Genomic DNA, 15,693 nt, shown 5'->3' with positions numbered 1-15,693 from the left:
ACCTCGTTCCTAGCTACGTTTTGGTTGTTGTGGTAGGTTCTAACTCCGAATTTCATTGTTTGATTTGACATTCAAAGTTAGGGTTTGAACTTGATTTGTAGAGAAACCCATTTAAAACTCTTGAAGTGAGTTTGTTGATGCTAGTAATCGGGTTTATTGTTATTGTTGGTGGATTTTGGGTTGGCGAACAAATTGGTCTTGTTTATGACTTGTAATTGGGTTTAATCACTAGGTTTAGTGATTATGGAAGTATTGGAACCCTTTTGGTGTGTTTGAAAGACTAATTTTGGAATTGAGTCAAAATTAGGGTTTTTGGGTGATTTTGAGATTGATAAGTGTTAAACACTTAAGTTTGGGTTCTTTTGGCTTATTAGGACCGTTTTCACTTGTGATTAGTGATTAGTGGTTAGTTTGGACTCGTTTGGTGTTTGTAAGTGCAATTGGTTGAATTTGCACTAAGTGTCGAATTGAGTTGGTTTGTAAATCCACTCTAAGTGTGTTATTGTATTTGTGATAATGGATTAGGTACTTTCCATTGACGTGTTGCGGAATTACTCGGTCGCATTCATCAAGGCGAAAAGGTGAGTGTTAATATCCCATGTGCATATGTATGTGTAGGATAGGTGTGGGTTGGGTGAAGCGGTTCTCGGTTATAGAGATCACTTCACATATAGGTTCATGATGGCTCGGTTTGCACGATCATCTTATTGTTAAGTTGTGAATTTCGGTTAGAGCGGATTCATGGTGACTCGGTTTATACGGTCATCTTATTGTTAAGGTTAAGTGTTTAGCCTTGGGTTGTTGGTTCGGGGATATTATATTATCTTATGTTTTGATATTGATGTGTTGTAGCTAGCCCTTCGGGTGTAGCTTGGTAGTGTTGTTCATAACGTTGTGAGTAAACTTACATTGATGTTGTAGCTAGTGGTATCGCAATTGTACGGTAAGCTTAGTTTTGCTTGCTATATGCTCGGATGATCCGGTATGTGTTATTTGATATTGTGTGGCGTGTCCATTTTATGCATATATATGTATGTAGTATATTCTCACTCACTAAGCGTTAGCTTACCCTCTCGTTGTTTACATTTTTATAGATTTGCTTGGAGACGGTGGCTCGGGTAAGCGTGGGAACTAGTGGACTCGCATAGTTGCTTTAGAAGATCTTGCTTTTGGATTGATTAGGATTGGGTAGCGTATCCCCAATCGCCATGCTCGATCTTTATTTTGTGCTAAAAATCATGTGGTCGAAAACTTGTAGTTTGTACGAAAGTCGTAAAACGGCCGATGTGGGACCGATCTCGTAAAACTCATTTTATTATTGGAACGTATTAGTTTTAACTAATATAAATTGTTGTGAAGAGCGTTTGGTCTAAAAGTGTCGGGAAGCAAGAGATCTTTTTGCGAAAATTGGAAAAAGTGGACAGCGGGCTGTCAGGCCCTGTGCACGCCGCGCACAGGTGTGGGTGCGCGCCGCGCACCCCATCTGGACAGCTCAGTTTTAATTTTTTTTTTTTTTATGCTGCGATTTTGGTCGGTTAACGGGTTGGGTTGTTACAAGGGGTCTTGTATCTAACAATAATTGCAGGATCATAACTGAAAGATCAACATGGCTAGACATAATTAAAAGGGGGATGATTCTCACACACTGTTTTTTGATCCTCACATACCCTTTTACCCTATTATTAGTGAGGAGTTCAAGTAAATTGGTGTGTGAGGATCAAAAAACAGTGTGTGAGAATCATCCCCTAATTAAAAGAGGAAAGGAGGCAGATGACATAAGACTCAATTTTTGAAACTCTTTTTCGAAGCAGTTTGGGGACAGAAGCAACACATCTTTTTGGAATGATTTATGGACGAACGGGATAAACTTCAGAATACCTTTAAAAGACCCTTTTGCCTCGAATCAAACAAAGAAGCTACTATTTTGAATAGATTAAAACGAATCAACACTGACATTGGAGCAAACTGGTATAGGGTGGACCCTATGGGGTCGCACATCAAACAAATCATCTGATCTAAATCAACTTATTCAATCCTTTTTGTTCAATGACAGGGTGGACTCATAGAAGTGGGTCCTTGATTCAAGTGGGATTTCACAACAAAAGCAATGGCAACTTTAGTAGATCAAGTCAAACTCGCGAATCACTCATCGAAAGTAGTTACAAATCGAAACAAAGCACTACCTCAAAGCTGTAGATTTTTATATGGCGAGCAAAATGCATAAACTACCAACACATTCGGAGCTCGAAAAATGAGAAATAAATTTGGACTCGATTCTATGCCCGCTATGCAGCAATTCAATTGAAACCATAGATCATACTCGAGTATCTTTCCAACAGGTAGTTAACATCTGGAATTTATTCTTCAAATGGTAGAACCTACAATCATGGTGCTTCACAAATTTTGATGAAGCTTCTATGCAAAACAATCGCTCGTAAATACCTCGAATGGGAAATAATTTGGCAAGATGCAAAGTGGGTATGTGGATATATCGTTTGGAACTACATGAATTACATAATACTTCTTAACAAGGTATGGTCACCTGCAACAATCATAACCGAGATCCAAGTACAAAGCTTCTAACTGAATTTTGAAAAGATTTAAGAAGGCTTCGCTAGAGTGACACCAATGGCTAATAAAGCCCGGTCACTATGTTTCATCATCGAATCAACGGACGGGAGTTGGTTAAAGCATCGAAGCTTTTTGACACCATAAAATTTCACAGCTGAGTCGTGGATTAAGACTGCACTACCTAAGCACTTAACATCGGAGTAACTGAAATTTTTTAATGTGTATATATTAACCCTTGAATAGTCCATGTATAGATCCGTATGGATGAGTCGGTAATGGGCCTAGCTCAAAATACTTAATATACAATCTTTAATTGTTAAATTATTAATAATAATGTGATTACTTTGTCCAAGAATCATCCTAAGACAATAGCTAGCATATTTTTATTATTCTTTATTATATGTTATATGAAATTAAATATTGAATCTTAAATTCTTAAGTATATCCTCTTGAACTTAGACCATGAGTAACAATCCGTGCTACTCGCGTTTTAGGCCTAACACGCCTGTAACACGCCGGTAACAAGGCGTGTTGCAGGGTATCGAGTTTGGCTTGCTAGCTTCCTGCACGGGAAGGTTTTGGAGCGTGTTTGAGCCAATTTGTCGACGTGTAGTGTTTTTATATGTTGTATGCATATGTATTTGAAGTTAAACGAGTATATTGATCCGTGTTTTTGCAACGGTTATTTTTACTTCAACAATATATATATATATATACATGTACATACTGAAGAAGATAAACCACACTCTCCAACTATATGCACACACATACGTATACAGTTTCAACTTCATTTCAATGGCACCAATGTCAGCTAACTTCGATGTTCACTTCGAAGGTAGTTTAACGACCAACAATAAAGGATACATTGGCAGATCGAAAATGCTATTTAACGACTTCTACATTAATGAATTTAATTTTTCAGAGTTAAAAAATTAATCAGAAAAGAAATAAATGTCCCATTTTCGACTATCTTCTATCGAGATGAAGTGAAGGCGGAAATCTTTCGTTTCGATAATAACATTTGGAAGAAGGTTAAGAAAGACGCCAGAAAAACCCGTAATCGAATTTAGTTATATATTATGGATTAAGCATGTGGACAGTTAATCCACCTCCTCCCGACGATTCTGGAAGTAGTCCCGTTGGGAGCGTCGATTGAATGAGACTTTTAGAATGTTTTTAGGATTTAATAAGTTGTAATTTTATGTTTTTAGGATTTAATAAGTAGTAATTTTATATTTCTAGGATTTAATAAGTAGTAATTTTATGTTTTTGTGTGTGTTTTTAGGATTGTCAATAAATAATGTAATCGTATTATTAATTTTAATTTTGGTGTGTTTTTTACAATAAATTTTTTATTATTATATTTACAAAATAATAATATAACTAATATATAAAATTAAATTAAATTCAAAAAAAATGAAAAAGAAATTAAAAATACTCCACCCCTACCCATCAATACGCTATTCAGCACGTCACCCATTATTTAGCAGTTACCAGCATGCTCATAAACACCCTTCACCCCCACCACCCCACCTAGCAACACGACAAAACGCCCAATCACTGTTAAAGATGGTCTTATGAGTCGAGAAGTACGTCTATACTTTTAATTAAGTACTACGACTATTCTTAATTGGTGTACTACGGTGTTGGCTTCATTTAAAGTTTCTTTTTGTATACTCACCTCCCTCATCTTATTTTTAAGAGACTAGTAGTCCCTTAAAAGTTTAACACTTAAATTATGGCCGTATCTTTTTAATTACTACAATTTTTTTTTTTTCGAACAACCAACTCTATTAAAACCTCAAACTAGTAAGAAACTAGAGAGGCCAAAACCAAACAATTACAAATGATTACGGAATCAATCGGTCCTAGAAATATTATATTTGCTTTTATATCTAACCCAAAAAAAAAAAAAAAAAAAAATTACATAGACTCAAAAAGTTCACTAATCTTCATTTGATGACCAAAAATCTTACCATTTCTAAATCTCCACATGATCCACATGTCGCGGCAACAATACTATACGCGTGCTCTTTCCTTTTTACTACATTTTTACATTTGTTGTCATCACTATTATATATATAAATGTGAATTAAGCATAAGTTATATTTATAGGGATAGGTGTCACGATGTCTGTAGATGAATAGAAGATCCGGTGATCGTAGTTGAGAAAAGTATTTGCAAGAGAAGCATATTTTTTATGTATATCTAAGATTGAGTGTAATGACGATTTTATTTGATATCCCTAGTTGCTGATGTAGAACATATTTTCTAGTGATTTATAATATTATTACAAATGCTCCTCTAAAAGGGGTGTTTTTGTCATATATCCAAAACTTAGGGATGTGAAACAGAAAAAATGGAACTGCTACTTACAAGTTAGGATAGTGTACTAACAAGTTTGGAAATGTACTAACAAGTATAGAAATAATGTACTACAAATAAATGTTGTGGTCTATTAGTAACAGCTTTGTTGAGCCTATAATCAATCAACATATCTGGCAACCTTTGAGAAGTGGTGAAGCAACATTGAACATTGGTCAGTTTGAGGGGCAACATTGACCTATGAGAATGAAGGTAAATTTAACGTGTAGAGATGTGAGGGTAGACGGGGACGAGACAGAGCCCGAGAAAAATTGGTCAATACTTGTTTTCGTATTGTTGTCTTTTTCGTGCACTGCCTCTTCCCTGGCTATCCTATACACGATACATGTTTATTTTGCTTTAATATTACCATTTCAAAGTATAATGTATATGTTTCTATATGATAAATGATATCGCAACATATTGTTCTGCTTTGATGTTATCATTATCTTTATTACAAATAAAATATAACCAGATTGTCACTATCATTTCTCTTTGAGTGTTTTTTTTTCTTCTCGATCAAGTATTATTGAAGGCACGACAATTTTAGAGATGTCATATACTTCTAATTACTTTAGACATAGTTTCTTAAAGCTGGTAGCTGTTTGGAATGCTTGGAAGACGTTGATTAGTGTTTCTTTTTAATTTATTGCTCTACTACTCTTGACAACGAATTATTTTACTTGACAAGATAGTAAGTCTCATCGTTTTATATCCGGTAGAAGTTTGGTTCAGCATATATGTTGTTACGACGATTATTGATGTGGCTAGACGTTAGCTTTTCTCATTATTAGAGTATAAGTCTAGTGACAATGCCTCGCTAACGATAGAAAAATGGAAGCTTACGAAGTCATAGCAATGTTGTTGTATTCACGTAGTCTACCTTGTATGTATATACTTACTTTTTCATATAATTGTTAGTACCATGTTATTTTTATGGATTTTTCTAATGATAGCCTAAGAGCTATCTTTAAGAAAAAAAATTGTGCACCAAATTTTTTTACAAAACAATTAGTAAGTTGGTTATTTTTATGTTAGTGGGGTGGTTATTAAAATGGTACAAATATGTAAAGCATTTTTTAAAATTAAAATGATAACCCTTATCTTATGGCTATATTTATTAGTACACTATCCTAACTTGTAAGTAGCAGTTCCATTTTTTTTCAATAGATATCCGGGCAAGCCCATCACTTGACACTAGTCCACAATTAGAACCATAAATGCTACGAATTACTTTAACTCATAAAATATTGGATTCGGTTTTGAACCTCCATCACCACTTGTAAAGAAGAGCTAAATACATAAAAGGTAGTGAGCCGGATCTAGAAAAACACCAATTGGCTAAGTTATCCACTTCGATTTTGCTAACCCCCACACTGAACAATTGACTTTTATTATAATTCACCTTTAATCCCGAAGCACGTTCGAAACATTTCAAAAGGTACATAAGACTTCGTGCATTTATTCAATCCATTCTTCAAAAAAATGGTATCATCCGCATATTGAAGGTGAAAAATAATTACATTATCATTGCCAATTATTGCACCCTTATATATACCTTTTTCAACTGCAACTTTAGTTAATACATTAAGACCTTCCATTGTGATAATGAAAAGAAATGGAGCAAGAGGGTCACCTTGCCTTACCCCCCTATTTAAAGAGGCTTCCTTCATGGGAGAACTGTTAATAAGAATCGAAATGGAGGGCCGGATGAGAGACACGAAAGAATCCATTTCCTCCAATTTGTACCTGTTGGATCGTGTAAACAGGATTAAACGATCTTAGATTCAATAACGAGTGCGGAAAATCTCGTTATTGGGTTTTATACTCAAAATCCAATGTAAACCTTTGATCTTAATGACAAAATCGACTTAGATATGTTAAAGATCGACTATAATGAATGCTAGAACACCAGGGTATCGAATTGTACGTGTAGGATAGGTTAGGATTCATAACCCAAACAATGAACCCTTAATACCCATTAAATACACACAGCACGTTGCAACCGTGCGGTTGCACCTTGCAACCATGCAGTTGCCTGTCTAACCGTACGGTTGCATTCCTGCAACCGTGTGGTTGTATACTAGCAGAGAAAGTTAAACAATAAAGCACTTTAACTTGATTATAATGAACTCGGGGACTAATTATGCACCAACAAACTCCCCCTAGGACCCAGTTCATTATCTAAAACGACAAACTGTACTTTCCCTGCAAAACAACTAATCACACAGTCAAACACATTCAATAATATGAATATTAAGACGTTAAAATTAAGTAATTACAACCAAATCGAAATAAATTTGAAAATGAAACATTCAAATTCAAGTTCACAGTTCATGAAAACAGAAACACAAGATAGACATTAAGCATGGATATCATAAGCATAACAAACTAACCTAGTCATATATTACACAAATTTAAACATCCCAGTCCATCAAGTTCATAACTTACATACCATCAAGCCACAATCAAAAGACTAAGTCACCAATATTACACAAACAAAGTTTCATCAAGAAATCACTTAAAGACAATCATCAGCACCAAATAAACACTTAAGCTGCATACAAGACCTCAGCTTCCACCTCTTCCACATCCGTTGGATGCACCAACTCATCATCATCTTCAAAGAAATTGTTCAGCAGGAACCCATAAGGCAAACCTAGATCAGCAGACGAAGGCAGCCCTACCATTCTTTTCGCTACTACATAAGCAAAGTTGAAAGAAATTTGACTAACCAAACACAAACCCTTCATCAATCAATATCAATATATATCAATATCAATAGATAATATAAAGAACTTCAGTCACGGTCAGCTTGACAGAATTCATCCCGAATGTTTTCCTCTCTGATGATTACTGGTCCCCTTCTTGGCCACTTGAACCCAGATTTACACAAGCCAGAGACAAAACCAAATGAAGAAAACAAGTTTCCAGTTGCAGAACTTCTTGGAGCAGTGTTTATATCCTTGCTTATGCTGAAGAACCTAAAATTACCATCTGGTATATCTAATGTTTCAGCAAACTCTTCTAAAGTCCAGTCATAGGGATACCCAAACATATTCAGATGAATACTTTTCACTTTTCTCTCATTAAACTCAAAGTTTGTATAGAACTCCCTAATGAGCTTAGGGTAATAAGTCCTATCTCAATGAAGAAATGATCCAGCACTTATCCCTCTCCAGTAAGCAGAAAAACCTGGTTGAGCTCTCACATGACACCCTGTAAGGATAGCACGACCAGCAATCAAATTTATTCGTTGTGTGATAGCACTCTCAGTTTCACTCTGAGACACCCTGTGCGATGCTCTGTTCGCCATAGAAAGGAACTATAACACACAAAACTTAAAGATGGTTAAAGCAACACATTGAACTGACAAATAAATTAACAAAAAGTGATCAATTTAAACTTTGAATCTGCTGTGCAACCGTGCGGATGCACAGAGTAGTACTCGGTTGCAAGCACAACCGTGCGGTTGCAGGTTTGCAACTGTGCGGTTGTATTCATCCGAACAGTTAGGGTTTTCAAAACCCAAATCCACCAAACCAAGTGTTGATTATCAAATAAATCATTGTAATAGCATCTAATACCTCTGATTAGCATGTTTAAAATAACAATTTCAGTTAAAACACATCAACACTCCCTATATTGATCTTAAGTTCATACAAAATAAAAAACTAATTAAAACAAGAGATTTAATGGATGAAATAGAACCTGTTGTAGATGAAATTGATGAGAAACTCAAGTAGAATCAATAAAACGAGATCAAAAAATCCCCTTAGCACTTTGCAATTTATGAAGAATTTTACACTTAACCAATTTTGAGCACAAACAACTCACGGTTCTGAGTTGGGGTATATATACCCATCTTGCAACCGTGCGGTTGCATGGTTGTATCCTGCCCAAAAATTATGCAACCGTGCGGGTGCAAATTGTATCCGTACGGTTGTAACTGAAGTTCAAAAACTCTTTAATTACACGTAACCGGGCGGTTTCATGGTGTAACCGTGCGGTTGCATTGTGTAACCGTCCGGTAGCAATTTAACCATTAAAATTTAATTTTCAATTCTAGCTTTAATTCTCAACTAATTCATCTCACTTATTTAACCTAAACCATAAAATCACAACTTTTTCCCATCATTTCCAGATCCAAAAGTATTTTAACCTAAGTCAAATAAATTAATACCCGACTTAATGAACTTTTCGTTTTACGGATCTCTTTTACTAACTCTTTCACACTTGCTTACTCCCCCTGGTCCACTCATACAGAGTTTATGAAGTAACCACCAAAATGCAGATGCAAAATATACAGTATGAAACATGCACAAATATTAAGAACACACTAAATCTTTTTGTCTTTTTTCTTTTATAATGCAAACTATGGAAAAGTAAAATAATGCATGCATATACATAATGATGAATTAAATCATTAAACTAACCATATAGTGACTATCACAAGCATGAAAACAAATAAAACTGTTAAGAACAAACTATACAGCTAACACAACATAACTTCATATTTTTGTGAAAAGATGAATTAATCAACCAATTCATGGGATCAGAACTGAACTATATTATGTATCTTTAACATCGTCAAATTCATTCAGAATTTTTTGTTCCATTTCGATTTTCAAGTACATACACTTTCAGTCTTTGAAAATCAATAAACCTATCATACTTTCCTCCCAGACTTTTTGAAAATCACTTGCGCACATGGGTAAATAATCTTAAACTTAGTCCTCACTTGAGATCGCACAAATTTATTAGGTAGTCAATTGAGCACAATATATTGACGATGTCCGCTATCACCTCGATGTACTTTCGATTTGATTGAACAGGAACATCTCACGATGTTTCTAGCAACCCTGTCAGCCATGAGCTTCTACCTTAAACTTATACCTTTCGATTCAGAAGGCTTTGTTTATCTCAATTTTATTGCATACTCCGTAAGAACACAGTTGCCAGTCGCTATAAACCCTATGCTTGAGCGGAAAGCTAATAATGATGGAATGATATGATGATTTTGGGGGTGATGGAATTCTAAGTCAGAATACCCTCTAGAAAATGTAGCCAGCTATCTAGATCAGTCGGCACAACCCATATCACGGACAACAGAATGATTTGATTTTTCTAGATATGAAACTCTGGCACTTCTCCCCCTCGGAAATAGATAACTAAAATTGTTATGATCCGCATAGCCTTTGATCATCTTTCACACGTGGTCTTGAAATTTCTGATAGACTGTAAACTAGTCTAAACTTTTATAGCACGAACTCTTTGTATTCGATGTGGTGCACCATCTTTATTTCTTCTTAAACATATATACATGAACAAATAACCAAGAACATAATCCACATTTTTGTTTTTTTTTTTTTTTGGATTTTCTGATGTTGCTCTTTTGCCTTTGCAAACTGAAACATAAATGAAAACAACTTGAAATGAAGGAATAAATACAACTTGGATGATGATGCACCACACTTAGAGATGAACCACACTACAACATTAACCTTTGGCGTTGAAGCAGTCTCCTTCAATAACTTTCTCAAACCGATGAAATGTCTGTAATACAGAATTGAAATTTTCGACCCGTTCATAGTAAGAACAACCCCCCTTTGGATACTTGACTAACCTAAGGCGTTTCGGCCCAAGCAATAAAGGTAAATATAAACTGGTATAGGTTCGAATAGAGTAAACTCACCTTGTGGACTTACTTGTCAATCCTTCACTAGAGTATAACTCGTAGTAGGGGAAACCTCAACCGTCTGTTGAGTTCCTAAACAATCATTTCTCAATATATTCTCAATGATAGGTAAGTGACTACCGTCAACCGTTGTAAACCTTTACACGATTCCCTTACCAAGATTATTTACTTTATGCACAAGTGATCCTCTCATTTCAAAATTCAATCCTCAAAATTTATCAACATTCATTAACTAATCATGTACTATTTTTTTTTCCACAGAACGTTTAACATGCAAGTCCAGTAATACAATCATTTCCCATTTTCACATAGCAACTTCTCATTTTCTGATTTTTATGGTTTTTCTGATTTTTATGGCTTTTTCATTTTTCAATGTTTTTGTATTTTCTGATGAAGCAATTTTATCAACTATTCTACTCAACAGAAAGCAAATAAACATAATCTATTTGGTTTTTCAATTTAAAAGTGCATAACAGAAAATAAAATGATCATGCAAAACAGATAAATAAACTAAGTATCATGCAAAAATGATGCAAAATGTAAATGCAAATATACAAAAGATACAGATTTGGATGGTTACTTCAATAACTCTCTGTCGGACACAACCTCCGCCCTATCTTTCACTCCTAACACATTTAACAGGAATAGGAAACGAGGTCGGTCAAAAGCTTTCGTAAACAAGTCAGCCCTTTGGGTTGTAGTACCTATTTGTAGGACATCTATTAGTTTCTTTTCATAACAGTCCCTAATGAAATGGTACTTGATCCCTATGTGTTTAGTCTTAGAATGATTAACAGGGTTTTTAGTAACAGCAATAGCAGCAGTATTATCAACATATATAGGAGTGTTAGAAATTTGTAAACTGTAGTCCCGAAGTTGTTGCTGATTCCAGACAACTTGAGAAGTAAAACTTTCCGCTGCAATATATTCAGCCTCATACGTTGATTGTGCGACTGCCGTTTGTTTCTTACACTGCCAGTTTACCAACCTGCTACCTAGAAACTGACAACCACCCGAGGTTGATTTTAAGTCTCTCTTACAACCCCCATAATCAGAATCACTAAATGCCGTTAGATCAAACCCATCCGTTCTTGGATACCATAAGCCCAAACTTGGAGTTCCCTTCAGATAACGCATGATCTTCTTAGCTGCTAACATATGATTCACATTCGGTTGTGCCTCATAACGAGTGCACAAACAAGTTGCGAACATGATATATGGGCGAGACGCCGTAAGATACATTAAAGAACCAATAATAGCCCTGTATAGGGTTGGATTGACTTTCGGCCTTGTATTTTCTGGTCTAATCCAGTGATTCACCGACGAAGGATTCTTGGCAATTCGTTCATCTTCCATCTTGAACCGGCTCAAGATGTCAGCTACATACTTTGATTGATGTAGAAAATTGCCCTTTTCTGTTTGGTCAACCTGCAACCCTAAGAAGAAATTAATTGCCCCTAGTGAACTCATCTTGAATCGTTTTTGCATTACATCCTGAAACTCATCAACCATTTTCTGATCGGTTGACCCAAAGATGATATCGTCCACATACACCTGTACCAACATAATATCGTCACCCCTTTCCTTAATAAATAAATTATGATCGATGACCCCTCTTCTAAAACCATTCTCTATCATATAGTTTCATAGAGTAGCATACCAAGCTCTCGGGGCTTAGTGAAGACCATAAAGCGCCTTTTCTAAGAGATACACCTTCTCTGGATGATGTGGATCAACAAAACCCGGTGGCTGAGTCACAAACACCGTCTCTGGAAGAGTACCATATAAAAATGCACTCTTCACATCCATCTGATAAACTTTAAAACCTTTCCACGAAGCAAATGCCAAAAACATCCGTATTGCCTCAAGTCTGGCAACCGGTGAAATGTCCCGTTCTTATTGATTAAAAATGTTCCATATTAATTGATTTCGTTGCGAGGTTTTGACCTCTATATGAGACGTTTTTCAAAGACTGCATTCATTTTAAAACAAACCATAACCTTTATTTCATCAATAAAGGTTTAAAAAGCTTTACGTAGATTATCAAATAATGATAATCTAAAATATCCTGTTTACACACGACCATTACATAATGGTTTACAATACAAATATGTTACAACAAAATAATTTTCTTGAATGCAGTTTTTACACAATATCATACAAGCATGGACTCCAAATCTCGTCCTTATTTAAGTATGCGACAGCGGAAGCTCTTAATAATCACCTGAGAATAAACATGCTTAAAACGTCAACAAAAATGTTGGTGAGTTATAGGTTTAACCTATATATATCAAATCATAATAATAGACCACAAGATTTCAGATTTCAATACACATCCCATACATAGAGATAAAAATCATTCATATGGTGAACACCTGGTAACCGACATTAACAAGATGCATATATAAGAATATCCCCATCATTCCGGGACACCCTTCGGATATGATATAAATTTCGAAGTACTAAAGCATCCGGTACTTTGGATGGGGTTTGTTAGGCCTAATAGATCTATCTTTAGGATTCGCGTCAATTAGGGTGTCTGTTCCCTAATTCTTAGATTACCAGACTTAATAAAAAAGGGCATATTCGATTTCGATAATTCAACCATAGAATGCAGTTTCACGTACTTGTGTCTATTTTGTAAATCATTTATAAAACCTGCATGTATTCTCATCCCAAAAATATTAGATTTTAAAAGTGGGACTATAACTCACTTTCACAGATTTTTTTACTTCGTCGGGAAGTAAGACTTGGCCACTGGTTGATTCACGAACCTATAACAATATATACATATATATCAAAGTATGTTCAAAATATATTTACAACACTTTTAATATATTTTGATGTTTTAAGTTTATTAAGTCAGCTGTCCTCGTTAGTAACCTACAACTAGTTGTCCACAGTTAGATGTACAGAAATAAATCGATAAATATTATCTTGAATCAATCTACGACCCAGTGTATACGTATCTCAGTATTGATCACAACTCAAACTGTATATATTTTGGAATCAACCTCAACCCTGTATAGCTAACTCCAACATTCACATATAGAGTGTCTATGGTTGTTCCGAAATATATATAGATGTGTCGACATGATAGGTCGAAACATTGTATACGTGTCTATGGTATCTCAAGATTACATAATATACAATACAAGTTGATTAAGTTATGGTTGGAATAGATTTGTTACCAATTTTCACGTAGCTAAAATGAGAAAAATTATCCAATCTTGTTTTACCCATAACTTCTTCATTTTAAATCCGTTTTGAGTGAATCAAATTGCTATGGTTTCATATTGAACTCTATTTTATGAATCTAAACAGAAAAAGTATAGGTTTATAGTCGGAAAAATAAGTTACAAGTTGTTTTTGTAAAGGTAGTCATTTCAGTCGAAAGAACGACGTCTAGATGACCATTTTAGAAAACATACTTCCACTTTGAGTTTAACCATAATTTTTGGATATAGTTTCATGTTCATAATAACAATCATTTTCTCAGAATAACAACTTTTAAATCAAAGTTTATCATAGTTTTTAATTAACTAACCCAAAACAGCCCGCGGTGTTACTACGATGGCGTAAATCTGGTTTTACGGTGTTTTTCGTGTTTCCAGGTTTTAAATCATTAAGTTAGCATATCATATAGATATAGAACATGTGTTTAGTTGATTTTAAAAGTCAAGTTAGAAGGATTAACTTTCATTTGCGAACAAGTTTAGAATTAACTAAACTATGTTCTAGTGATTACAAGTTTAAACCTTCGAATAAGATAGCTTTATATGTATGAATCGAATGATGTTATGAACATCATTACTACCTTAAGTTCCTTGGATAAACCTACTGGAAAAGATAAAAATGGATCTAGCTTCAACGGATCCTTGGATGGCTCGAAGTTCTTGAAGCAGAATATTGACACGAAAACAAGTTCAAGTAAGATCATCACTTGAAATAAGATTGTTATAGTTATAGAAATTGAACCAAAGTTTGAATATGATTATTACCTTGTATTAGAATGATAACCTCCTGTAAGAAACAAAGATTTCTTGAGGTTGGATGATCACCTTACAAGATTGGAAGTGAGCTAGCAAACTTGAAAGTATTCTTGATTTTATGTAACTAGAACTTGTAGAATATATGAAGAACACTTAGAACTTGAAGATAGAACTTGAGAGAGATCAACTAGATGAAGAAAATTTAAGAATGAAAGTGTTTGTAGGTGTTTTTGGTCGTTGGTGTATGGATTAGATATAAAGGATATGTAATTTTGTTTTCATGTAAATAAGTCATGAATGATTACTCATATTTTTGTAATTTTATGAGATATTTCATGCTAGTTGCCAAATGATGGTTCTCACATATGTTAGGTGACTCACATGGGCTGCTAAGAGCTAATCATTGGAGTGTATATTCCAATAGTACATACATCTAAAAGCTGTGTATTGTACGAGTACGAATACGGGTGCATACGAGTAGAATTGTTGATGAAACTGAACGAGGATGTAATTGTAAGCATTTTTGTTAAGTAGAAGTATTTTGATAAGTGTATTGAAGTCTTTCAAAAGTGTATAAATACATATTAAAACACTACATGTATATACATTTTAACTGAGTCGTTAAGTCATCGTTAGTCGTTACATGTAAGTGTTGTTTTGAAACCTTTAGGTTAACGATCTTGTTAAATGTTGTTAACCCAATGTTTATAATATCAAATGAGATTTTAAATTATTATATTATCATGTTATTATCATGTATGAATATCTCTTAATATGATATATATACATTAAATATCTTTACAACGATAATCGTTACATATATGTCTCGTTTAAAAATCATTAAGTTAGTAGTCTTGTTTTTACATATGTAGTTCATTGTTAATATACTTAATGATATGTTTACTTATCATAGTATCATGTTAACTATATATATATATATATCCATATATATGTCATCATATAGTTTTTACAAGTTTTAACGTTCGTGATTCACCGGTCAACTTGGGTGGTCAATTGTCTATATGAAACATATTTCAATTAATCAAGTCTTAACAAGTTTGATTGCTT

The 15,693-nt window shown here is 34.5% G+C and overlaps 1 protein-coding gene across 1 annotated transcript; it reads right to left on the bottom strand.

The window, feature by feature from the left end:
* Positions 1-8,080: 8,080 nt before the first annotated feature.
* Positions 8,081-12,271, bottom strand: LOC139875395 (uncharacterized mitochondrial protein AtMg00810-like). Its single transcript, XM_071862732.1, has 4 exons — positions 11,545-12,271; positions 8,797-8,884; positions 8,374-8,524; positions 8,081-8,260 (listed from the first exon to the last, which is right to left on the bottom strand). The coding sequence occupies exons 1-4, from the start codon at positions 12,269-12,271 to the stop codon at positions 8,081-8,083; spliced, it is 1,146 nt and encodes a 381-aa protein (XP_071718833.1).
* Positions 12,272-15,693: the final 3,422 nt, after the last annotated feature.

The sequence above is a fragment of the Rutidosis leptorrhynchoides genome, chromosome 11 (assembly GCF_046630445.1).
Source record: "Rutidosis leptorrhynchoides isolate AG116_Rl617_1_P2 chromosome 11, CSIRO_AGI_Rlap_v1, whole genome shotgun sequence".
Classification (NCBI taxonomy): Eukaryota; Viridiplantae; Streptophyta; class Magnoliopsida; order Asterales; family Asteraceae; genus Rutidosis; species Rutidosis leptorrhynchoides.
This window is presented reverse-complemented; position numbering and strand designations above follow the sequence as displayed.

Bases quoted from the DNA above. Each gene is read 5' to 3' on its own strand.
- LOC139875395 (XM_071862732.1), bottom strand. From the start codon at position 12,271: ATGATAGAGAATGGTTTTAGAAGAGGGGTCATCGATCATAATTTATTT. The intron at 8,525-8,796 runs GTATATATACCC...CATGCTAATCAG, and splicing joins ACCGCACGGTTGCAAGATGG to AGGTATTAGATGCTATTACA. The intron at 8,261-8,373 runs GTGCATCCGCAC...TGTGTGTTATAG, and splicing joins TTGCAACCGAGTACTACTCT to TTCCTTTCTATGGCGAACAG.